Raw genomic sequence first — 25,390 nt, 5'->3', positions numbered from 1 at the left:
CGAGATGCGCTCCCAGTCAGCAGACAGATAGCGGAGGAAATGGTCAGACGCGAGGGACACTGAAGCAGCCAAAGAAAACCAGTTAGCCCAGAGGAGAAGATTGGGATACTGTGGCACTTCATGGTGGATGCTGCGTGTTGTTAGTAAAAAGTAGAAACCCACACAAGGGAGCTGGGACATTTAACACAGTTGGAGAAGAGTCAGTGGTCAGACATGAAAAATATAATTACCTTGATACAGAAATGAGTGAATGTTGATGAGAGTGTGAACCTGGGATTTGCACTTCAATATTGAGTGGACTTTAAAAAGGTCTGGCAGTAGAGTATACCAGGCACTTCGCGAGGCTCGGACTCGCACCCAAATTAAATGACGGAAAGCCCTGCAGGAGAGTAAACCAGGCACACAGCGAGTCTGAGACATGCACCCAAGTAGCAAAATAAAACCCTGACAGGAGAGTAAACCAGGGATTGGAGAAACAGGGCAGAAACCCCCAGAAGTTGGGGAAAAGCTGAGAAAATGGAGGAAGAGATATCCCACCCCCCCTCTGTCCTTCAATTGTTGACCGAAAGGGAAGAACCATACCCCTTTCTGAAAAAGGCAACAGAGGTCCAGAGAAAGAACTGTAAAGTGTTGTGCAAAAGGAGAAACCGCAAGGGAAGAGCCATCCTCTTTGTGATTGTAGAATATACCAAAAGTGACATTGTGAATAACCAGAACGACTCTAGGGGAAGGGAAGGCCCCTTCTGTGGTGGAACTTTATTTTTCTTTTCTTCACTTTAGAGATTTTTTTTGGGAACTTTAGAACTTGGAAGAAGTTGCAGGTGTTCAGTTTAAAGTACTCTTTCGATTTAGACATACTGACACAGAAGTTCCGTAGTTTTGTTGATGCTTGGAAACCCCTCTTAGTCAGGGATGGGTAAGATTTCCCCAACCCCTCTTTTTCTTTTGATAATAAAGTCTTTGATAAACACTGAAAATACAACTGTATCAGAGCATTACTCTTAATCCCTCACAATAGACATTCACACAACATTCACTCGCTCATTCTCATACCCATTCTTCACACAAGCAGACATGCACCCATACAGACCTTGCATGCACGCATTCAAACATTCACTCTGATTAAAAGAAAATTCACCTGCATACATTCCCCAGTCATGCACTTGTGCAATGAGCAGCATTCATTCACTCACACGCTCAGCCTTCACCTGCATTCATTCACACGCACATTCAAAAGCATTACACCCTCATTCATGCATACCTACGCTCACATACATATTTGCACACACACTTTTAATGTTTTTTTTTTATTTTTAATTAAAGAAAACATGTACCTGTTTGTTGGCTCAGTTCCAGGCACCCACGCACTACACAGCTGCTCCCGAAGGCCCTCCCTGCAAACCCCCCCCCCTCCCCCCAGGCAGAAAGCTCAGGGAGGTGCCAAACACATCACCCTGGGGCCTGAAGGGCAGACCGGAGGGGACTGGCTGCCCCAGGCCCTCCTAATCAACAGAGGCACAGGCGTGCCCCTTGCACATTTTGAATGTGCAGTACCCCTGCCAGCATGGTGAGAGAGCCATGCAAGGCTGGAGTAGCAATAGAGGCCTCATTCCCCATGCGTAGCTTGGATACTGCATCGAAGGATACACCTTGTTTCCCCACAACACAGCCAAACTGGGAGCACTGAGGGTTTCATTGGGCTCTTGCTTCGCCTCCATCATAATGAAGGCAGGTCAGCACCCTGTTATCCATCATTATGGAGGAACTGCCCCTGGTGGCTCCCTTGCATTTGAAAGGAAGATGATATAGTTTGTTTTAATGCATTGCTCTTTTCACTTGTTGTTTCATTGCTTTACTTGGTGAGGCTGCTTGTTTTGTTTTAGTGTAAAGTGCAGGTAATCTTACTTTCAGATTACCCAGTGTGTACATGTGTGTGTTGTGTGATATATGCTTTACTTGAATTTTACCTGCTTGGTGTTTCAAGGCCTAATAAAGTATTATATTTTAATACTTCTGTGTAGAATTCACTATTTGACTGTTTCTATGTGTGGTTAACTGTACTCGCACACCAACCCACAGGTCCTGAGGTCTGCCTTACTGCTCAGCTCACATTATTTCGATTGCGTTTTGTTAGACTGTGTTTGATGTGTTCGCCGACTAGGTTAGCCTCTCAGAACCCTCCCACAAGGCTGTTTCTGAAAATCAATCTTAACCTTCGGTCTACTGTTTGTAGACTTTCTGTAGAGGCTGAAAGGAACCACTGTACTACTCTCACCTTTTTAACCTCTCAGACGCCACAAGCACCTCCTGCACATGCGCTTTACCACCAGGCCGGTCGGCACAAGGTCTGCCACAGATCCCTCTTTCCATTTCTGATGAAGATATTTAAATCAGTCCTGTGCCTTCTCTACCTGCCAATTCTGTACTCACTCATTGTATTTTCACTCTTGGCGATCTTAACCTCTACAACTCCCCAGACTTGACTATCACTCCACCCCTCTGCAACTTATCTAGGGATCCAGGCCTTTCCCCCTTCCATTAGAATTGCTTTTCCCTCTGAAAATAAGAGCTAACATGACCCTCTACTCCTTTTAAGTAGCACCTCAATGGCTCCTCCGGGTGGACAAAATCTAGTGAACAACCATTTATTCAGTGAACCATAGCTGGAACGAAGCAAGACTTCGGTATCATCTGCTACTTACTGTCTCTGTACTGAACTTGGCATTCACTAAATGGTTTGTCAATACTAGTGCCTACGTTTTCATGTACAACCTGTTGCTACCTCTTTATAAGGAGCCAATGAACAGCATTGTGTTTGAGATGCTTGAGGAATTAAAGACCTTTTGAAATCTATTTTACCACAGCCTTGGAAAAAGATTGGATTTTCGTAGATTGTGGAAATTAAGTACCAACACTAAATAAAAATGTTTAAAAAGGAAATATCAACAATTGGAATAAAATGGTTTGACCCACATGTGTTACTGAAAAGCCTCTATATTACTGCGCTTTGCCCAAAGAAATCAAGACCTGTCCTTCCTATGGAATCTGTCATATTAACCTTCATGCAGTCGATCTGCAAAAGGATTCTCAACTTTAAATACTTTGACAAGTATAGGATGTTTCTTATGTGTGACTTATTCTCGAACTGTACTGAATGGTTTGTGGAACCTTCTGAAGAGAACTCGCCACATCAGATGATAGGCATATGCTCTGGTACACTGGCCATTCTGGTTTGGGACATGTATGTCGTTCAACGAATGGAGCAGAGAATGGCTGTGATTTATTTAAATGTATCCTATTGCAGGAAGCACGTAGAGAATTTCAGAATGTACTTGAAAGTGCACTTGTTGGGAGTGTGCCGCGGCCGGAGGGTGGAAGGGGTGCATGGCTGGCTGCAGTCCAAGATGGCTGCATTAGCCGGACAACCGGCTCCTGTCCCTGGTGGAGAAAAGCAGAGGATAGTGGATGACCCACTAAAACAGTAACAGAGAGCTGGCTCTCATTAGCCAGGTCTTTTGCTCAGTGGACTAATGCATCCACTACACAGGACTGTGTTTGACCTCGTGGTTGAAGGTTCGAATCCCAGCAGGTCCACTCATCCCTTCATCCTTCAGAGGTCGAAAAAATGAATACCATTACGTTGGGTAACAATAAACATCTCTTATCGGTCAGAAGCTCCAAGATGCCCCTTTGGGGATAAACGTGCGCTCTACAAATACTTATGAGAACAGGTGCCAGCTGAATCATGTAACCTATGTGTATCCTTGTTCTGTGAACATGCCTGACCTCAAGATGGCAGGTTAACCTGGATCCAGACAGGGGAGCGCGTGGGCGGTCCAGAACAGGACCCTGGAAAGCAATTGAGGTGATGGCGAACCAAGAAAGTCCCCGGGGTGCAGCAGAGAATGTCGCAGCAAGCAGGGTGTAGCAACGCTGTTCGGCGGCTCCTGAAGCAAGAAGGAGCATTTGCTGGTGGCCCCAAGTATAACCAGAGGAAGAGGGCAACATTGACCCGTGACCCGGGTGGGGACAAGGAAGCGGAAGCGGACATGTAGGATGCTCAGGCCGGGATAAGAACTGCAGAGGAGCTGGAACTGCCAGAGGGCTGAAGGGGCGGAGCAACCTCGGGGGATATCTGCCAGCCAAGCAGAAGAGGCGAGGGCACTCGCAAAACAGGACCCACTTGGCTGTATGGCAGCACCTCCATTGACGATATCGAGTGCACACTTCTATCCATGAAGCAGCGAGTTAAGGTCAAGTCTGCGATTCAAGCGCTGCAAAGAGTGGGGACGAACTCTGCCACCTTATTGGAAGAAGAAAAAGCAATGAATTAAATATTCCTAAACAGAGTGGAGGAGCTTAAAAACAAGCATGGGCGGGGAGAGCCTGCATCAGAAAGGCCTGGCCGAGGGGACCGACGGAAATTACCTAGAGGCATGGGTCCAGATGCTTTTTCGCATACCTGGATGGTGAAACCCACAGAACAGGGTCATCCTGTATAGGGTGCATCGAGTCAGCCCACAAAGGCACGGTCCAGATGCAGGGCTGAGGTATGTTATGAAGTTTCACTCATTCCACATATAGAACCAAATACTCCAGAGGGTTACAAAAATGACGTGATCTCTTTCCGGGGCCAAAGCCTGCGCATCTTTCAGGACCCCTCCCCGGTGACCCTCCAGAAGCGGATTGCATTTAGGAGGGTCACAGAAAGGTTGAGGGGTGCCAAGGTCAACTACTGAGAGACTTTCCCTTTTGGACTTGTCTTCACCTGGGAAAACAAAAAACCCAGAGTCTCGACCGTGGAGGAAGCAGCTGTGGTGCTGGGCCTGCCTGTAGAGGCAGATTTGTATTGTATTTATGTAGCGCCTTAATCCAAGGCTCTTTACAGTTTAACAACAAGGATACATCAAACATTGAACAGTAGAAGCAACAATATACATGAATCAAACCAAATAACTGTATGTAGAACAATTTGCATATGAGAAGGAGAAGAGGAGGGGGATGGGGAAGGATGGATGAGGGAGAGAGATTAGGGAGTAAAGTAAATAGTAGGAAGGTCATAGGAAAGAAGGGGGGAGATGAAGAAAACTAAGCTGAGGGTACTAGGGGGAGAAAGAGAGAGAGAGAGAGAGAGAGAGAAAGGAAAAAAGGGGATAGGGTGTCAGGGAGGGGAATGAAGGGTGATTTCAAGGAGGAACGGAATGAAGAATAGGTAGGGATGGAGCGGATAGAAAGAGGCAGGGTGTTCAAGTGTAAAGGGGCAAGGAGCTGAAAGGAGCAGAAACAAGACGCACAAGGGGGAGGGGGAACAGAAAGTAAGGAGATCAGCGAAGGGAGCGAGTGTGGAATGCGAGGAGAGAGGAGAGATCTGGGGGGGGGGGCAAGGTCATGGAGAGATTTAAAGACCAGACAAATGAAGTGAAATTTAAGATGGGAGTGGAAAGGAAGCTAGCCTAGGTTAGAGATGGAGTCAAAGGGAGAGAGAAGGCAGAGGGTATGGACTGCAGAGTGGGAGAGCGATTTGAGGGCAGCAAGGTGGGAGGCAGGGAGACAAAGGAAGAGGGAAGAACAATAGAAGAGGCGAGAGAAAATGAGGGAGGATATAAAGTTTGGTAGCATGATCACCGGGAACCAGATGTGTCCTTGCTCTGAAGAGAGAATCTCTCAGGAAAGACAAAGAAAAAACACTAAAGGGCAAACTGGGTACAAAAATTTGGCAAGCACAATGCAGGAAGTGTTGCTAGTAGCAAAGGTACCCTAGTTCATACAACCACCTGATGGACATAACTGACAATAGTGAAAGGGGAAGACCAATCTTTTCCGGAAGGTTGGCGGAGAAGACATGCTGACCAAAGCCGGAGTCAGGAGGGCGTAGGGGTGGGGCGGACTCTCGGCCTTTTAAAGGAAAAATAACAAAAAAACACCATCTCTGGCTGCCCCAGGGTTAACAAACATTGAACCGACATGGGCTGCAATAGAGTGGAACTATCGGATAGTAGAAGGGAGGGGGGAAACCCTCTTCTGGGATAGATGAAGGCAAACCTTCAAATCGCACGGGAGAGCGGGTAAGTCGGGGTGGGGGGTACAACATGGTGGGTGTATTCGCCTCACGGCACCCTGCACAATTACTCCCCGTTGCTACACAACTGCAATGTGGGAGTTAATAGGGGATGGGAGCTCAGGAGGGGAGGGATTGAGAAGTGTTGCATTTACAAAGTAGGACTTTACAGGCAGGCACACAAGCGAATAACCAATGCACAACACAGAGATTAATAACAGGAGATATGGGGTCGAAGGAGAACCAACTAGTATGAGACATTTAGGGCAGCTATGATAAATATACAAGGACTGAATTCCCCTCACAAGAGAATAAAGCTTATACTCCTACGTCCCGTCCCCTTTCCTCCATACTTATGGGACATCTCTCCGTCCTTTGGGACAGGACCGGAGCACTTTTGTAAAAAAACATCAAAAATTTTTCCAAAAATGTATCCTTCCTCCTTCTTGCGCGGGTCCCGGCACACGGCCGTAACCCCGCCCACCTTGGCTCCGCATCGCCCATCAGTCCTTTTCTCCGCTCGTTCGGGACTGAACGCACTTGCATCCTCTGAAGATCTTACACTAGCGATCGCGTGCTAGTCTGTCTGTCGTTCAAACTAGACTTTCCAGATTGTTCATCGTGTCACCGTCGTTTCGCGAGGGCGGATCCCCATCCTCTTTGTTTAGAGTGCTTGGGTCCGGATCACCGTTGGGACTCCTGTTTTTTTTTACTGCAACTCCCTTTCGGTCCGGGCACTTCAACGTCAGTTAGAGCGGTGGGAGGAGGTGTTCCGACAAACTCCTCCTTCACATTTTCAGGCGTTCATCGACGAGAAGAAGAAACGCCCGGTAAATTCTTTACTTTTCAGAGCACCCCAGCCGGGGGATACCTTTCCGGGTTCCTCTCAGGCTGGGAGGGGCGTTGATCGCTCTGCCACCGGGGTTCGCCCTGAGGTGCCCGTTGGGCCTAATAATTGTACCCGAGTTTTCTCTGAGGGTCTCCGTAAAGGGCCTGTGGATACCGGAGTGCGCTCCGAGGCCCCTCCTGTGGGGACGGTTTGTAGACCCAGTTCTACTGAGTCGTGGGGTACCGGAGCTATCTCTGAGGCCTTTCTGTTGGCTTCCCTCAAAAATAAGACCGGGGTGCGCCCCGAGGCCTTGGTTGGGCTTGCTGTTAGCGAACGGATGTTGGTTACCGGACCTGGGTCCGAGGTTCCTCGTTCAGAGGCTAAAACTAACAGTTCTGAGAGGCCTGACAAGGCCTTGTCGGTGAAAGCTGTTTCTCACCGTTCCCGCTCTTGCAGTGACACCAGACCTGTTGAGGGGGCAAAGAAGCAAAGTTCTTCTTTTGCTGCCAGTGCCGAGGTCTTTCTTTCGACGGCTAATTTGGCGGTTGGTATGTCACAAAAACATTCCAGGCCTCACAGTACCGGCTCTGCCGAGGTCCCTTATGTTAAGGCTAAAGTTAAGACCCCTGATCCATCGACGGGACCCCAGCCTCACTTCCTCACGTGCTGCAGTTCCCCCCAGATGATGACAAAATGGCGCCCATTCCCGCCTCGGCCGCGGCAGCCATTTTGGGTGCTACCCCTACAACTACGCCATCGGCCTCAGGTGTAGGGCTTGGCCCCTTGGGTGAACCTAGAGTCCCTTGTGCGCATCTATATCGGCCAGTGTATGACTGGAACGCTCGGATGCCTCTTCCGCACAATGTTTCACTGCCTGCAGGGTCGGCACCGTTGATTTATGTGGATATGTGGGTGGAGGTGCCAGTATGGCACCCGTCCCCGTTACGTCCCTGCATTTGTCCACCTCATGAGAGGCCTCCTTAGGTTCCGAGCAGTCCCCGGAGGAAGCTTTTTTTCGGTAAATTTCAAACGCTTATGCGTACCGACCCCATGAGGGACTATTTCAACGGGCTTTTTAGGGAGATATGTGCTCCAGCGCCTCCGGCTCCACCTGTTCCTACGGTGGTTCCGTCGGCGCCTCCCTTGCCTACGGTGCCTCCCCCGACTCTTCTGCCTTTGCCCTCATTGTCCCCTGTGGACAAGACAGCGCCCGACACGGTTCAGGAGGATCCTGATCTGTCGGATGACGCACAAGGCGATCAGGACAGCGAGGGCCTTCCCCCGCTCTATCAGAGCTTTTCATGACCGGGTGCTGGACATGATGAACTTCTTAGATGTTCCAGTGCCCGAGGCACCCTCTCCGCAGGAGGGCGTGCTTTCTGGGGCGTTCACCCTGTCTCCCTTGGAGCGTACCGGCCTGTTCTTGCAGAAGGACATTCTGGCCGAGGTCCGCAGAGTCTGGGAAAAGCCACACTGGACATTTTATCCAATAAGAAAATTGACGCTAGATACAGGCTGCATTCTTCAGAAGAGGTGGCCCTGTCGTCTTGTCCGCCCCCCTCCACAGTGGTGGCTGCGGCCACTTTGCAGTCCAGGCCTGCAGCATCCTCTTCCACAATGGCTACTCAGGTTCTGGGAAAGGAGAACAAGCTCCTTGACTCCCTCCGGAGGAAAATCTTCGTTAACTCGGCCTTGCAGCTCAGGCAGGCCAACGCTGAATTGATATTAGCGGGAGCTAACATGCGGATGTGCAAAGGTCTGTCGGAGTTTGAGGAGTTTATCCCGGTCGAGAAGCTGGAAGACTTTAAAGGAGGCCTTTCTGACGCCAAGGTCTTGGCCCAGGATCTCCTGGAGGCTGCGGCTCATCACGTAGACACCTCGGCTCGGGGCCTTATGCTAGGGGTTGATACCTCACGGCAGGCGTGGCTACATGCTACTAAATTCTCAAAAGAAGCGCAGGACAAGGTGTTGGACCTTCCGTTCGACGGGAAGGAGCGCTTTCATGCTACAACAGATGTAGAGCTCACCAAGACGAAGGATAGCACTCAGACAGCTAAATCCTTGTCTGTCCTGGTTAAGGCTCCTTTCAAAACCCAGAGACCGTTGTCGCAAAGTCGACCTTCCGCTGGCTTTAGGGGCTTCATCGACCAAAAATCTCGCAGAGTGGATAACCCTGTGGGGAATAACCGCCGTAAGCAACAACGGACGCGGTTTTTCTCCCGCTCCTCAGCCTCCTCCTCAGGTTCAGGTGGCACCGCCACCGATAAACCTACTAAATGAGGGTTTTCCGCGCTCGCACGAGACCCCAGTGGGAGGACACATTGCATCTCATTGGGAGGCGTGGCAGGCCATCACAGAAGACAGATTGGTCTTGGGAGTCGCTCGAGCGGGCATCCGCTTACCTCTACGCCCTGCCCCACCCCTCAACCCTCCTTTTCAGCTGTCGGGCTCGCCCTCCCTCAAAGCCGAGGTTCAGAAACTTCTGGACCTCAGAGCTGTGGAACCCGTTCCCCTTGGGGAGCGAGGGGAGGGCTTATACTCCCGGCTGTTTACAGTGCCCAAACCCAACCAGGCTGGCCCGCGCACCATCCTAGACCTTTCCCAGTTCAATCTTTTCCTACCCCAAGAGAAATTCAAGATGATCACGCCCAGCCAGATACGATCCTCCTTGCGGATGGACGATTGGCTCAGCGTCGTGGATCTTCAGGATGCGTACATGCATATCCTGATTTGGAACCCACACAGGCGATATCTCCACTTCCCTTTGGGAGAGGAGCACTTCCAGTTTCGAGTGCTTCCTTTTGGCCTCAGCTTGGCGCCGCGTGTCTTCACGAAGATGTCAGTGATTGCGGCCTATCTTCGTCTCCAGGGTATCCATGTGTATCCATATTTGGACGACTGGCTCTTACGCAGCCCTTGTCCGCTGGCAGCTGCGGGCAATCTCCAGTCTCTCCTTCAGCTCCTGTTCCATTCTGGGCTGTCGGTGAACTGGCGGAAATCTTCCATGACGGTCTCGCAGGACCTGATTTCTCCTGGGTTTTCGCTGGAACACAATCGACTGCAGAGTGTACCTGACTGGGGACAGAATGGTGGATCTGTTAGCCACGTGTCAGATGTTTGCACAGTCGGAGAGCATGTCGGCCTGGTGGTTCCAGAGGCTTCTGGGCCTCATGGCCTCGTGCCTGCTGGCTTTTCCTCTTGCTCGTCTCAAGATGAGACGGACCCAGATGGCTCTTCAGAGTTCCTGGCGTCAGGCTGTGGACCCGGATTCCAAGCTGATGATTCCGGATTCCATGAGAGTGGACCTGGATTGGTGGTCATCTCTCAGCAACCTGTCGGTGGGCGTGGGGTTTCAGGACCCAAGCCCCATGGTGACGATCACGACGGACTCCTCCCTTCTGGGGTGGGGTGCGACGTTGGATCTTCTTCAGGTCTCTGACCTCTGGTCGCCTCAGGACAAGCTTCTGCACATAAATCATTTGGAGCTTCTGGCGATCTTCCTAGCTCTCAGGGCGTTCAGACCACTCAGTGACAACAAGGTGGTCCACATACGCACGGACAATGTGGTGTCAATGTATTACATAAACAAGCAAGGGGGAACGAAGTCTCCGCCCCTCGTGGACCTGTCCATTCAGATATGGGAGTGGGCCATGCTTCATGGTGTCTGGCTGCTTGCAGTGCACATCCCGAGTCAGCTGAATGTCACAGCGGATGCCCGCAGCCGGCAGACAGTGGTCAGCTACGAATGGGAGCTGAAGGCGGAGGTCCTCTCATGGATTTTCTCGCGTTGGGGCACACCGGAGGTGGACCTCTTCGCTACGGCGGTAAACAAGAAGTTTTCTCAGTATGCCTCCAGAGGGGGGCTGGGAGCCTCCTCTCTGGGGGATGCTCTCGAGATCCCATGGCATAACATGAGAGCTTACGCCTCTCTGCCTCTAGTCCATCGAGCAATTTGGAAGCTGAAGAACTCGGTGAACTGTTCCATTCTACTCATAGCCCCATGGTGGCCGGCCAGGTTTTGGTTCTCAGAACTTCAGCACCTGTCGGTGTATCCGCCTATCAGGTTACCAGTGACCCCCGATCTTATTCATCAAGGGGAACAGCAGATGGGGCACCCCTCCCCACAATCGCTCAGCTTGGCTGCATGGTGCCTGAGTTCAAGTCTTTAGAGCATCTTAACTTGTCTACGGATAACATGCGTATTATCCAGGCAGCCAGGAAACCCTCGACCAGATCCCAGTACAAGAATAAATGGCTCAGGTTCTGTCATTGGTGTTTGGAAAAGCAGTTGGATCAAAGGGTGGCTACGATTGACACAGTGCTGTCCTTCGTGTCCTCCCTAGCAGAGTCAGTGTTCACGTTCTGTCATGCAGAACTTACCTTTCAGCGGTTTCTGCTTATCTTTCTACAGACCAATGCTCTTATTCTCGGAGTAACCCAGTGGTTAAGAGGCATTTTGCAGGCTTGACACGCCTCTACCCTCCGGTTCGTAGTGCGCACCCGCCGTGGGACCTAAATGTAGTCCTGACGGCGCTGTGCCATAAACCTGTTGAACCAATGGCTACGGTGGACCTCAAGTACCTAGCCTGGAATGTGTCCTTTCTGGTCGCCGTTACGTCAGCGAGGAGAGTGAGTGAGCTCCAGGCCTTGTCAGTGGAGCATCCTTTCTTGGTTTTTCACAAGGACAAGGTAGTCCTACGGACAAACCTGGCCTTTTTACCGAAGGTTGTGACTGAATTCCATATGAATCAGTCAATCTCCCTACCAGTCTTTTTGCCGAACCCTGCCTCTGAGGCTGAAAGGGTTCTGCACTGTCTTGACGTCAGAAGGGCTCTTAAGTTCTACCTTGACAGGACTTCCGAGCTTAGGAGTTCTTCTCAACTTTTTGTGTCCTTCGGTAACCCTCAGGGTAAGCAGGGGTCTAAAGCGACTATTTCTAGGTGGATTGCCGCCTGCATCACGGAGTCTTTCACCGTCCAAGGGTGGAAACCTCCTAAGGGTATTCATGCACACCTGGTTCGGGGCAAGGCAGCGGCGGTTGCTTTTCAGAAATATATCCCCTGGGAGTCCATCGCTAGGGCAGCTACTTGGGCCTCCCCATCTGCTTTTTGTAAGCATTATTGTCTTGACATGAGGTCAAGAGCTGATGCTCAGTTTGGTCAGGCTGTGCTGAAGAACCTTTTTCAGTAGGGGGTATTTCCATCCACCCGTAGTTCCTGTTAGTAGTGCTTGGGAATCTCCTATAAGTATGGAGGAAAGGGGACGGGACGTAGGAGTATAACCAGGTTACTCACCGTAGTGACCACCTTAACCCTAGTCCATAGTCCCCTTTCCTCCATACGCCTGCCCGCCGTCGACTCTAATAAGGTTCCTCTGTTATTGCTAATAGGTCTCTGACCTGGCGATAGAAAAGGACTGATGGGCGATGCGTGGGGCTGAGCCAAGGTGGGCGGGGTTACGGCCGCGTGCCGGGCCCTGCGCAAGAAAGCGAGGAAGGACACATTTTTGGAAAGATTTTGGATGCTTTTTTGCAAAAGTGCTCCAGTCCCATCCCACAGGACGGAGAGATGTCCCATAACTATGGAGGAAAGGGGACTATGGACTAGGAGGTAAGGTGGTCACTGCGGTGAGTAACCTGGTTAGAAAATTCCTCTTGCAACACAGGGTACATATTGTGGAAGTGCAAGAAACCCACCTGGTTAACCCCGACACGCATGGGCTCTGCTCCAGATATTTACCCACTCAGTATTTTGCATCAGGGACGGAGAAAAAGAAAGGTGTAGCAGTACTTCTGGGGCAAGACTTTCACTTTGTACTGAAAACCAAACTGACTGATAGGCAAGGAAGATATGTGATAATTGACATGTCACAGGGACATCCCCTGACAATCGTATTGACCATTGCCCCAATACAGGACAGAATGAGGTCTTTCCTCCCTACTCTGCAATTGGTAGCCGAGGGCCCAATGGTGGTCATGGGGGATCTAAATGCAGTTCTCAGCAATAGGGCTCTAAACAAGCAAGAAGAGAGGTGGAAAGGCATATGAATTCCTCAGCCCAGTATTGCTCCCTAGGTTATCACTGAGCGCAATGGAGAAGATAGATTACTAAAGAGGAGGTAATAAAAGCTATAAGGGTGCCAAATATAAAGAAGCCATCTGGATTAGATGGCTTCACACCACCATTTCGCAAAAACTTCAAAAGGCGCTACGCCAGCCGATGACCAACCTCTTTAATGCAATCATGCAGTGGGGGGGGCACAATTGCACATACAATGGGAGAGGCAGTGATTGCTGTATTACCTAAACAGGGCAAGGACTCTGCTCGTCGTATCACCCGTTAAACACTCATATATATGCGACTTTTCTAGCTAGAAGACTCATGCGTGCGTGTCCTACCTGGGCTGGTGGGGGAGAACCAGTGGGGTTTGGTGACCGGCTGCCAGACAGCGGATAATATTCGAAAGGTAATAAACCTGGTGAACTTCGCACACAAAAAGAAGAGGCCTTCCACACTGGTCTCTGGATACTGAGATGGCCTTCGACTGGATGGAATGGTACTTCTTGAGGGAGATGTTAAAGGCATTGAGATTCTGCCCTGCAGTAATGGCCATCTATGTGACTCCCCCCTACTAGAATTGGAACAAATGGTTTTGTTTCGGATCCTTTTAGATTGGGGAGGGGAGCTAGGCAAGGCTGTCTCCTCTCCTGGTCGCAATGGTGATTGAGCCCCATGCTTAGCGGGTGAGGGACCGTCTGGGAATCAAGAGTACGGTATCGTGAGAGAATACAACATATCTCTGTTCACAGATGTTTTACATACCTTGACTGACCCAAAGACATCCCTACTAGAGTGCAGTAAATTCTAATTGAGCGTGAAATGGCCTCCAGACAAACTTAGCAAGTCTGAAATGCTAAATATTAACACCCTGGCGGGAGAATGGGAAATACTGAAGGGACTTCTCCCCCTCAGGGAATGGAAAGCAATATGAAATACCTAGAGGTAAAAATGTCATCCAAGATAAGCCTATAAAGTGAATATGGTCACTGTAATATGAGGTTAAACACCTGCACTCTTGGTCATTTTCTCTTTATCCTGCATAGGAAGGCTCAATTCAGTGAAGAGGAACATACTCCCACTGGTACTGTGTTCCAAATGTTCCCAATGCATATCCCAGATCGAACACGAATGGCGCTGCAGCTAGATATTATGCAGTTTATATGGTGGGGAGCAAAACATAGTCCTCTTGGAAGATGCTTGTGGCACTATAAGGACACCAAGGCGGACGACAGCCTGGAAAAACTGCAGGCTTCTAAGGGTGCAGCAAAATCTTTAGTCAACCACAATAGCATACACCTTCACAAAACTGGAGAGCACGGTCCTTTTCGGTACAACGCTTCCTTCAATCATAGAGGAAGATGTCAGTTAGTACAAAGGCAAGGGCAAAGAAGATTTGCATGCGCCCCAAGATGTCATGGAGGAAAATCTGTCTAGGCAACAACCCCCTCCTTTCCCTCAGCCTCTGCCCCAAAACCTCTCTGAGCACTTTGGTCACAAATATCCAGTGGGAGACAGATTGACCTGGTATCTTCAAGAATGGCATACCATTACTTCAGATACATGGGCATTACAAACAGTTGCCCAAGGATACTTTCTCCCATTTCTGAAGAGACCTCCAGACTGTCTCGCTCCCCTTGAGCGAACTCCCTCTTTGGGATCCAGATCTTACAGGAGATTCTATCGCTGTTGGAGAAAGGTGCCTTGGGAAAGGTACCTGTGGCAGAATGGAAGCACAGTTGGTATTCTGCCTGTTTCCTGGTCCCCAAGAAAGACAGTGGACTGTGACCCATCTTGGACCTGAGGCGCTTGAACACGTCCTCAGGAAGGACACATTCTTGATGGTTACTCTTTCACCGATCCTCCAGGCCCTTCAGCGGCAGGACTGGCTGGTGTCACTATATCTTCAGGATGCTTACTTTCATGTGCCTAAACATCCCAGACACAGGGTATGTAAAGTTCACCATTGGAAGTTCTTTCAATTTCGACTACTGCCTTTCGGGCTTGCCTCTGTTCTGAGGGTCTTCACCAAGTTGATGGCGGTGGTGGCAGTGAATTGGAGGGGAAAGATTCCCATCATTCCCTACCTAGACGACTGGGTGATCAGAGCTTGTTCTCCCTAACAGACTCTGGAGCATCTCAACAGCACAGTTAAGGGCTTATCATATCTTGCAGATGGTAATGGAGATTTGGAAACGCATAATAGCTACTGCCATTCAACTTGCTGGGCCTCATGGCCTCCTGCATTTTCCTGGTGCATGAGGCCCACCTGAGGATGAGGTCCCTTCCAGTGGGCTCTCAGATCCCAATGGTCACACTTCTCAGGCCGGATGACTGACCACCTTCAGGTCCCGCAAGCAAGGTAGCACATTGCCTCCTGTGTTGGGTGTGCAAGGAGAATGTGACGATTGGGGAACTTTGTTGTCAACCCTTGGCGGAGATCACTGTAGTCACGGATGCTTCCTGCATGGTATGGGGAGCACAAGTAATCTGGCGATGAGTGAGCTTTGGTCCCCTGCAGAATCAAGACTCCACATAAACCTGTTAGAGCTGAGGGCGAGCAGACTAGCGCTGATGGCCTTTGTCTTCCATCCAGGGAAAGAACATCCCGATAATGACTGACAGTGGCCATGCATTACCTCAACAAAAGAGGTATAGTGCCTCTACCACTGTGCAAGGAAGCAATGCAGCTTTGGTTTTGGGCTCTACAAAATGGAATTTCTGTTGGCTGTTCGTCTAACCAGTTAAGAGAATACAACGGTCAACACTGTGAGCATGCCAAGCACAATCTCCCATGAGTGGTGGTTGGCTCAGGACATCCTCCTAGAGATCTCTTGTTATTTGGGGAACCCCTCAAGTGGATCTGTTTTCATCTAGCATCAACAAGAGGAGCAACATGTTCTGCTCTAGGGAAATTCCTCAGAGGCGCTCTGGGAGACCTGTTAGTGGACTAGGAATTGCCACTCCTATCCGCGTTCCCACCAGCCCCAGTCATTCCTCATGTGATCAGGAGGCTTGGTTTTGCAAGTTTGGGAAATCCATGATCCTGATTGCCCTGGATTGGGATTGCACTGGATTAGGCCAGGACGACGTGGTACCTGGACCTTCTAGACATGACCATCTGCCCTCCATTCTGTCTTTCCCAGAGGGTGGATCTAATCTCCCAAGAGGGAGGCCATCGTCACCACCCATGATTCGGAACGCTGAACCTTCACACCTGGTTTCTGAGAGGCTAAATTATAAAGATTGGGACTTCCCAGAAGATTCTATGGAGGTGTTGCTTTCAGCCAGAAGACCAGCAACTAAAGCACTATACCGCTGCCGTTTTGCAGCTGGTGTAGAGCTAAAGATATGACAATTTCTCTTGCCATACATCTGCACTTCTTTCTTTTTTACTGCATGTATAGCCCACCAGTGGCTGTGGGTAGCTGCCATTACATGACATTTAGTGGTATTATCCATATTCGAACGTATGCCAGAGCAAGGCTCTTATTTTAAAATGCTTCTCTTGATTCAATTCCTCAAAGGACTCATTAATGCTTTCCTGCGGGTCCCCTTTCAGGTTCCATCCTGGGATTTGAATCTGGTTCTCAACGGCTACATTCCTGTCCTTTCAGGTTATTAACTTGGTAAACCATTGCTTTCATAACCATCATTTCTGCTTGCAGAGTGAGCTACACCCCTTATCATGCAAAGCACCATTTACTGTGTTTTCCAAGGAGAAGGTAATCTTGAGGGTTCGTCCCTCCTTCCTTCCCAAGATATTCGATTTCATTTAACACAAAATATGACATTGCCAGCTTTCTACCCCCTCCTCACCCTTCTAACGATGAAGAGAAGTTACATAGGCTTGACCAAAAAAAGAGCTCTTAGCGTTTGCTTCTCAAGAATGTCAATTGTCAGACAGGAGGAGCAGCTATTCATCGGCTATACTGGTCACATGTTAGGCCAATCCATGACCATGCAAATCACTGTCAGGGTTGGTTATCTTATGTATTTCGGAGTTTTACACATTGCTGGAAGAGATGTCCCTGATCATTTAAGAGCCCATTCCACCAGGGGAGTGGCAACCACTTGGCACTTCAAAGAGGTGTACCAGTGCACGACATTTTGCAATGCTGCAAAGTGGTCCTCCCTCCAGAAGTTCTCAAAGCACTGTTGCTCTAGAAACCCTATTTAGTTAGGACGCTCGATTTGGAAGAGCGGTTCTGCACAACATTATGTGTACTTAAAACTTCGCAATAATCTGCTTCTCCTGCCTCCATCTCCAAAACTGCTGTGAGAGCCTTTATAAGATCTGAAATGCGTGGGAGGAGACATTCCATTAGAACAACAAATTACTTACCCCTGTTAATGTTCTTTCTGGTAGATGTTCCTCCCATGGATTCCTCATTGCCCTCCCACCCTACCCTCTAACTACGCAAACTATTATTCTTCTCTTTCAGCACCCATACAGGGTTACATAACTCATCAAAAATGCTGAGCATGAAGAGACAGGGAACTGAGGTAACTGGGTGCGGTGCGTGCTATTTATACTATCGACGACGTACTGTCCGGACGCGGAAATGGTAATCGCTGAGGGACACCAATGATGCACAGCACCCCTGATGTTGAATGTGTTTATCTGTGACTGCAAAGCAGGATACGAATATATCTAAGATGAGGATTCTGTGAGAGGAACGTCCATCACAAAAAACATTACCAGGTGTAAGTATTTTGTTCTTGGATTGTGTCAGTTTGCATTTCTGCAATCTGTTACTACATACATTTTGGTTTAGTCCCAATATCACTAAAATACTTGCTCTCCGCCCCCTTCCACTCAAATTAGGGTAAACGCTAAGTTATCAGACAGATATTCTAATATTAGATAGAGGCACTAGGAAAGATTGCCCACTATGTTTTTATTTGCCCATAGAACCTATAGCGCCAATGATTAGAGGTAATTGAACCGTTAGGGTGTCTCCCAGAGGGCCACAATCTCCTAAACTCCCTTTTTGCCAATTATCTATTACCTTTACATCCTTTTGAATTCTATATAAAGCTAACCTCCCCCACTAATGAAAGTAATTTTCATTATTTCAATGAAATGGCAATCACTTACCCTTTCCTGATTTGTTGGTAGGATCAGCAGCATAAAATGATCCTTCTCTTCCTGCTTCATGTACTCCAGGGCATTACCTTTAAAACGGCCCTCTGATTCCAGGGCAAGATATTTTGATACGTTTGGTCTCGAAGAATTTGGATGCACCTTTCATATCCTATTTGCATGCTGCCCCAGACATTAATAGGGTTTTCAGAGCATCACAAATGTGTGGTTTCGTAGAATGATGTCACCCAGATAATAACAAATTATGGGTTAAGATGGATTTTCATAACCAGCCCTTAGGAAGGGGAACATTGGGAAACACTAGCACGTCCAGAGAGACCCCTTAGTCAAACCTAACTTATGTTGCCCCTCCCACGAGTAGCATGTGTGAAGGAGAATATTTTTATACCTCCCCGGAAGCTGCAGTATTTGAGAAGAGAATTAAAATATTGCGCAGGTGGGAACTTTATAGAGGTTTACAATCTCTTGAGATGGCCTTTGAACCACTAGAAACCCACATAACAGACCAACACCAGCTCCTGCACTGGAAACCAACTGAAAGAAATCTGAAATGATGTCACGCATTTTAAAGACCTCCTGCCCGTGTTTCAAATAGGGAGCCAATTAACTAATCCATTCAAAGTGTGCCTCAGCCAATGGGAGGCTGCTCGGGTCTTTAAAATGGAGGCTAAGAAACACAGTGTCTTGGTCTAGGAGCTGAGGACAGGGGTTTGCTAAGAAAGCAGTACAGCACCAGAGCAGGGGAGCCCATTAAGCCCAGAAGAGGGTAGGGTCGGGGACTCCAGTAATGAGAAAGAGAACCTCTAGATCTAAGAAGTGAGGTGTGGGATGTAGTGATGGTGACTTTGCCCCTACAAGAGGGGATGTGCAACAGAAGAGGAGAGCCCCTGGAATCCAGGAGAGGAGTGTGCTACATTGAAGAGTGAATGTAAGCAGGGCGCTTTGTTCCTGGATGTGGATTAGTGAACAGCACTTTATCCCTGGGTGTGGAAGGATGAACAAGGCACCATATTCCCGAGTGAAAGAACATAGGTTTGGCAAGCCCTTTGGCCCTGGAAGTGGGGAATAAGTAACGGAGACAAGGAGAGCCACAGTGAAGAGTAGGAAGTTTGGGACACTTGGAAAAGGGAGGAAACCCTGAATTCATAGAGGCTGCGAGGTCTCATGGTCACCAAAAGAAGTGATGACGACTCACTGGTAGAGCGACCTAAACAGGAAACCTTCCTGTCTGACATGTTATAAATGAAGAACTGCAATCAAAATGACGTTGAAAGTGTCCCCCAATAATCTGTCACAGCCATCCTGAGCAAATTTTCATGAAAGTCTTATTCATTAAGTTTGTTAATTAAAACCCTTTAAGCTTATTATGGAAGGGCTCGAAATTTGGATTGAATAAGCAGGAGCTATAAGCAGCTCCTGGGTATCTAGCAGTCACTAGGAGCTACCACAAGGGAACGAGAAGCTGACTTCCACATAAAATGCAAGCTTATAATTGTATCCATTATTTATGACCCCTTATGCTTTCAATGTCATCCAGTTGTATCCTAATGTTCATTTATAGATTCCCCCAAATGCACAGAGTTAAATTAATGTATTTGTTTGTTAGGCATCAGTTGGCCTGGGGAACCAAAAGTAGCTCCTGGTAACTGCTAGTTTAAACTATCCAGGCTCTTCTAGACCACAAGCGGGAGGCAAATGCCTCCCCCTCAATTTCGAACCCTGTTATGGTGTCAATAGTTGTGTGTTGCCTCAGCCTTGGGACCAGGACCACACCTAGAGTCTTAGTTCGATTGCAGGGGGATTTGTGGGGGGGGCGGTAAAAGGGCCATCGGTGATGTGGCTCATTTTGGCATCTGAATTGGGTCCGTCTTGACAACTGTCTCCAGCAAGTCTGTTCCAGAAGTCTTAAAGCAGAATGGCACATGCTTCCCAGGACAGCATCCACAGCAGGACCTACAATTAGAGGAGACCCCCAGGATACGACGGTGATGAGCAACAGCTAAGAACACCCCATTTAGGTGTCAGCAGGCAACACTCATGGTGGCAAAGAATGCACAGTTCCAGGAAAGCCCCTCTTCATGCAGGAGAGCAGCAGCTGCAATAAGTCTTCGACCACAAGTCAATGGATTGCAGAGTCTCAAGTTGCAACTGAAGACTGCAAATGATACACAGGAGATGCCTTGGATGAAGATGGTCAGCCCACAGGATAATTAGAGTTCACTTTCGATGACAGGCTCCACGTGCAGGATTTGGACTGGCAGCTCTCACCAGCCCAAGGTCGAAGCTCCGAAAAGGGTGGTCTGTGGATTATTGCAGAGGGGCCGTGCTTCACTGGGACTTGGCTGGAGGCAATACTGGTAGTCTTCAGCAGCAGTCTTCGGGTCTTCAGCATGATTCTTCTCTTCTTTGGGGTCTTGGCTCCAGTCTACGGTCTGTGAAGCAGCTGCAGGAATCCTCCTTTTATCCCATATTTGGATTAAGGGCAGCTTTATCCCACCGAACATAAGGCTCTGCACCATTCAAACTGGCAAGGACTCTCCAATCCTGGGCAGCCTCTTGCCTCACATCTGCCCAGCAACCAATATCCCCTGACTGGAATGTGGATTTGGGCGACCGAGTCCCAAGCCACACATCTGGCAAGGCTGCACACACTGCCACTTTTCTCTGGAACGCCGAACTAGAACGCAGGAAAGAGTTTGCCATGCATATTTTTCCTGACTTGGGAAGGGATGAAGGTGGTCAAGACAAGGCAAAAAAACATGTGGCATGTCCATTTTGAGCATATGATAGTCAAAATGGCATTATGTAGTGTTCAGAGGATTATTCAAAGTCACTTCCTGTGAAAAGCAAACCTAGGATTAGCAAGGTTATTAACCGCCCCAGTTGTGAAAATGCACTTTAGTAGCATTGGCCAAGCAGCATGGCTGAACTAAGGAGGAAAGTTGGCCCCATGATGTAGTTCTGTTAATACTTAGCAGAAATCGCAAGTAAAAAGATCTGCAAAGGTAAGTATAAAAGAATTATACTAGATTACAATAATACGTTGTCACGCTTTAAATATTCCACATTAAGAAAAAGAATTACTTAAATACTTATGTACAGCTCACAGTTAGGTAACCTGCTATAGGTTACACACTACTTTCGAATCACAAGCAGTTAGTCACACAATAATTCCATTTACCGAAAAAGGGGAACACATCAGAACATAGGCCTTATAAGGTACTGAGAAACATACACTAAAACTTTAAAAGTTCAGCCCTAGCCAGCACCCAAGTCTCTTGTTGTATTTTAGGAGGCCGTCTTTAGGTGTAGTCTTTTAAGACCCGGTCATTACATATCCTGGTTTGGTGGACCTAATGTTTAGCTGTTTTTGGGGCCAACCTGATTGGCTGGCTGCCAAAACATTTTAGTGTCCTGGGTTGGGATTGGAGGGATGACTTAGGCCAAGCCATGAGTGTATGGATGTATCTAGGTAAGACTGTATCCATAACTCAGTTCTGCTGGAATTTTCCTAGACGGCTGCAGGTTTACCTAAATGCTGGAAGATATTGGCCTTAACAAGCTGCTGCATTTTGAGACCACGTTTGGCCATAGTGGCTGGACTCCTGCCCCATTTCATTGGGTCCCATTTAGATTTTAGGCTGCTAGACATCAAATGTAGGCTCTTCCTCTTTTCTTCTTTGCTGAGACAGTCTCTGGGGTATTTTACCACAGTCTTTCTGCATTTATTGCCTAGGTCATCTGCTTTGATGTTGGAATCTGTCAAACAGAAGGGTATTGAAACCCCAATAGCCCATCTTCTGTTCATTTAGGCCATCTTGGGTCACCTCCACCATAGTCGTCTAAGTTGGACACTGTTCTGCTGGCTGCCCTTCTTGGTCCTCCGAGCCATCAGAATCTGTTTAGCCAGGATCCTCCTTTTAGGAGCCATCTCTACCATTGTTTTTATTTCTGGCTGCTAGGTCGCACTACTGGGAAAATTGATTATTCTACTTTTTGGCTGTCTGGGTCATCATTGGTCTGGAGTTGAGTCCTCTAAACCGCATCTGGAAAAGAAGAGCTCTACTCGGTGGCGTGTTGAGGGAGTGACTGTGGTGGCACATGCTACCCCCAGGAATCTGATTTGCCACCCCATTATCCTAAACTATGTTCATTGTGCGTGTGCGCTCATACTTCATGCCACCCCTGCATAAGTGAGTGCCCCACTTGGGCCAACTCAGTCAAGAGTCCGGACACGCCATTGTCTCTACTCACTGGTTTGTTTAGTTTCCCCTGATTAGTCTTTTCGAGAATCACGACTTGGAGTACTTTTCTCTGGGCCCTGCGTTAGTAGGTTATTCAAGATTCTTGTCCATGGGTGTTACCATGGTCTGTGTTGTAGGGTCCCTGAAAGTCCCCTTCTACTGTGTTTTGACATTCATTTCATTGGTCAGAATCCTACGTGACTTCATCATGGAGCTACTGGAGCTCTTCATGAGGGTCTCCTCTGGCATCCCATAGAGTCGGTTGCTACCTTCTCCAAATCTGTGAGGTAGACCTGGTACTTGACTTCCTTTTCAACATAACTACAGCAGTGCCTAATGAGTTTCTGTGTAATCCCATGGGGGACTTGAGGCAAAAGTGGCTGAACAGGTACTTGCCTCCATCTGGAAGTTGTTCATGTGCCCCCTGGGTTCCAGTGAGTTTTAGGCCAAAATCTGAAATTTTAGCATGTATTCCTGATTTCATATGTATTCGTAAAATCTCTCACGCCACTCCTGTCCACGAATAATGCCTTGTTATGATGTCCAACTGTAAGGTGTTACTGTGACTATATTTTCTTAGGAGTGTAATCAATTGTCATAAGGCCAAAAGTATTCTAACTTGTCCCATGTACCAACACTGAAACTGTTGTCTAGAGTTCCCTTTGCTATAGCGAACTTACATTTTGATGTTAAAAGTGGGTTAGGGCTTTACTGACCATTATTGCTTTTTACTTGCACTGCGTTTATTACTGTTATATTTAGCCTATAGTACTTATTTTTACCCGCTACAGATTCTGTATGTAATTTTATAATAAAATGTACATTTGTCAGTATACCATTTTTAGGCGTTTTCTTTGGTTAACTATGTAGACTAATTGTACTTCACTACCAGCTCTCCTCTCACTCTTGAGTTGCGCCTTACTGTTCAACTACAGCTACCACTTTAGAGTGTTTTTCCCTTTTGATCCGGTGGATACACAGCCCTCACCTATTTAGGGCTGTGCAAAGATCTCACTAACAGAATGCCAGTGGTGAGGATAGACGTGTGTGAAGAGTGGTGGAGTCAAGGAAGTGATGGAAGCATGCAACAGCAAGTAAAAAGGGAGTGAGAGGACATGACGGGTAGGGGAAGTTAATGAGGATGGTGATTGCAGCTGGAACCAGTCGTGATACAATGAAGGTGGCTGCCTAATCTTGGGATGTTGAAGTGTGAAGATAAATGTGGCAGTGTAGGAAGGGTACATGCAGTGAGCAAAGAAGAGATGGGAAATCTGGAATTGGATAATTTAATTTAGAGACGCGAGCAAAGCTCCACTCGTCACTGCTACTAGGAGCTAGCGAGAACAAGTTACATGTTCAACCTAAGTATCTTCGACGCTGCGCATCACGTCATCACCGCAATCAATTTCTAAGATTTCGATTTAAATGCGTTAAAAACAAGAGATGATGTGGATAGGACGTGAAAGATAATTTGTTGTTTCTGCAAGGTCGCCATTGAATCCATAAAACATCTATTAATTGACTGTACAGAAAGTATTAACCAGAGAACTTTGCATCTTGGAAGTTTTGCACCATTGAATGGTGACATGGAAGAATGGTGGAGCTATGCTATTTCAGTTAACATAAAAATAACATGTGTGGTTGTCGATTATATGGACATGATACTGTGAAAGGATGAGTAGCAATGAGGGTGGAAGGCAGAGTAAAAGAGTTCATAAAAAATGTGATGGTTATAGAGTGAAGGATGTTTTAAACAAAACTTTTTATAAACTAATGTGTCAATAAAAAAATAACATCTTAATGTATGTAATACTACTTTGCTTCTGATCCAGACCAGCAGGTAGCAGTCCAGCCCTCTTGGTAAAACAGCTTTTCTCCCAAAAAGTGGGTGGTGTACTAAAGGTTTTAAAAGAATAGCAGTTTCTTCTTCTAGGCAAAGTGAAATTGATATATATACGCATATATACTCTGTTGCGCACACATTTTCACATTGAGTCCTTATGCACCTCTGTTTCCATTTGTAGGCATAAAAGTAGGAGAAACAACATCTGACAAACTGTTCAGTTTGATAGAAGTTGAATGTTTGGGGGCCTGCGTAAATGCGCCAATGGTGCAAATCAATGATAACTATTATGTAAGTATTTTTTATTTACTTTGTTTCCTATTGAGAATCTGACATTTGAACAGTTATTTTTGTATATTGCAATAAAAGAATGGTTTTTGCAGTGTGAAGGTTTATGGTATTTTAGGTTCAGCACCCTCTGTCTACAATTGACTTGTTTGCCATTGCCTTGTGTGATATTGCGGAGGATGACGGAGGTTTGAGCCTGGGGCACCACCTGCTCCATAATGCAAGCCCGGAAGACAGTGCACAGAGAATCCCAATGTCCTCACTCCATCCCCGGCCCCCATGTGCAGACTGGCAACCCCAACAAAAAGCGTTGGGAAATGCCATTAAATCAAATGTGTGCCATCATAGCAAGCAGGAGGATCCGGGTACCCACTTGCGGTATTCTGAAAGGTGCACATGAAATCAGGATTACAGATTTGTTCAACATTTCATAGATTCACATGCTTTGAATATTCCCCATCATCGGGCTAGGAATCTGCCGCTACCTTTCCTTTTAACCACCATGTTAAACCCAATTTCTCCTCGGCTGAAGGAACGTAGAGCGCTCTGCTTCGCCCCCAGAGGCAATGTTCAGGTTCTAACTGCACGTCTTGCTGATGGGAGTCCTTCACGTTCTCTGACGTTTCTTCAGCATCTCTTGAAGGGATTAGGAAAACAGAACAAAATATTTCTTCAGATCAGTCTCTCTGGTGAAACATTTGGGCAGCTGTGGGAAAGTATTTTTGTCACCTTTATTCCCACCTCTAACTCGGCAACATGACCGGGGTAGAGACAAAAAATAAAAGAATCCCTCAGCAGGACTTGTGCTTCATGTGGCCTTAATAGTGTGTTTGAACGAGACAAGCGCAAGGAATGCATCTATGGTCTCCATCCACACCACATAATGGAGGACTGAGAGATGCCGGAGCTTTAGTGCTGAAACCCTTGGAGGTGCACAGGAGACTAGCCTGCTGGCTGAATCAAGG

At 47.7% G+C, this 25,390-nt stretch overlaps 1 protein-coding gene across 1 annotated transcript in view; it reads left to right on the top strand.

The window, feature by feature from the left end:
- Window positions 1-25,390, top strand: part of NDUFV2 (NADH:ubiquinone oxidoreductase core subunit V2) — a 359,438-nt gene that overhangs the window by 206,489 nt on the left and 127,559 nt on the right. The window contains exon 6 of the mRNA XM_069613395.1: window positions 24,319-24,428. Within this exon, the coding sequence (XP_069469496.1) occupies window positions 24,319-24,428 (110 nt within the window). The remainder of the gene's footprint in view (window positions 1-24,318; window positions 24,429-25,390) is intronic.

Source organism: Ambystoma mexicanum, chromosome 5p (assembly GCF_040938575.1).
Source record: "Ambystoma mexicanum isolate Mex_15411 chromosome 5p, UKY_AmexF1_1, whole genome shotgun sequence".
Taxonomy (NCBI): Eukaryota; Metazoa; Chordata; class Amphibia; order Caudata; family Ambystomatidae; genus Ambystoma; species Ambystoma mexicanum.
This window is presented reverse-complemented; position numbering and strand designations above follow the sequence as displayed.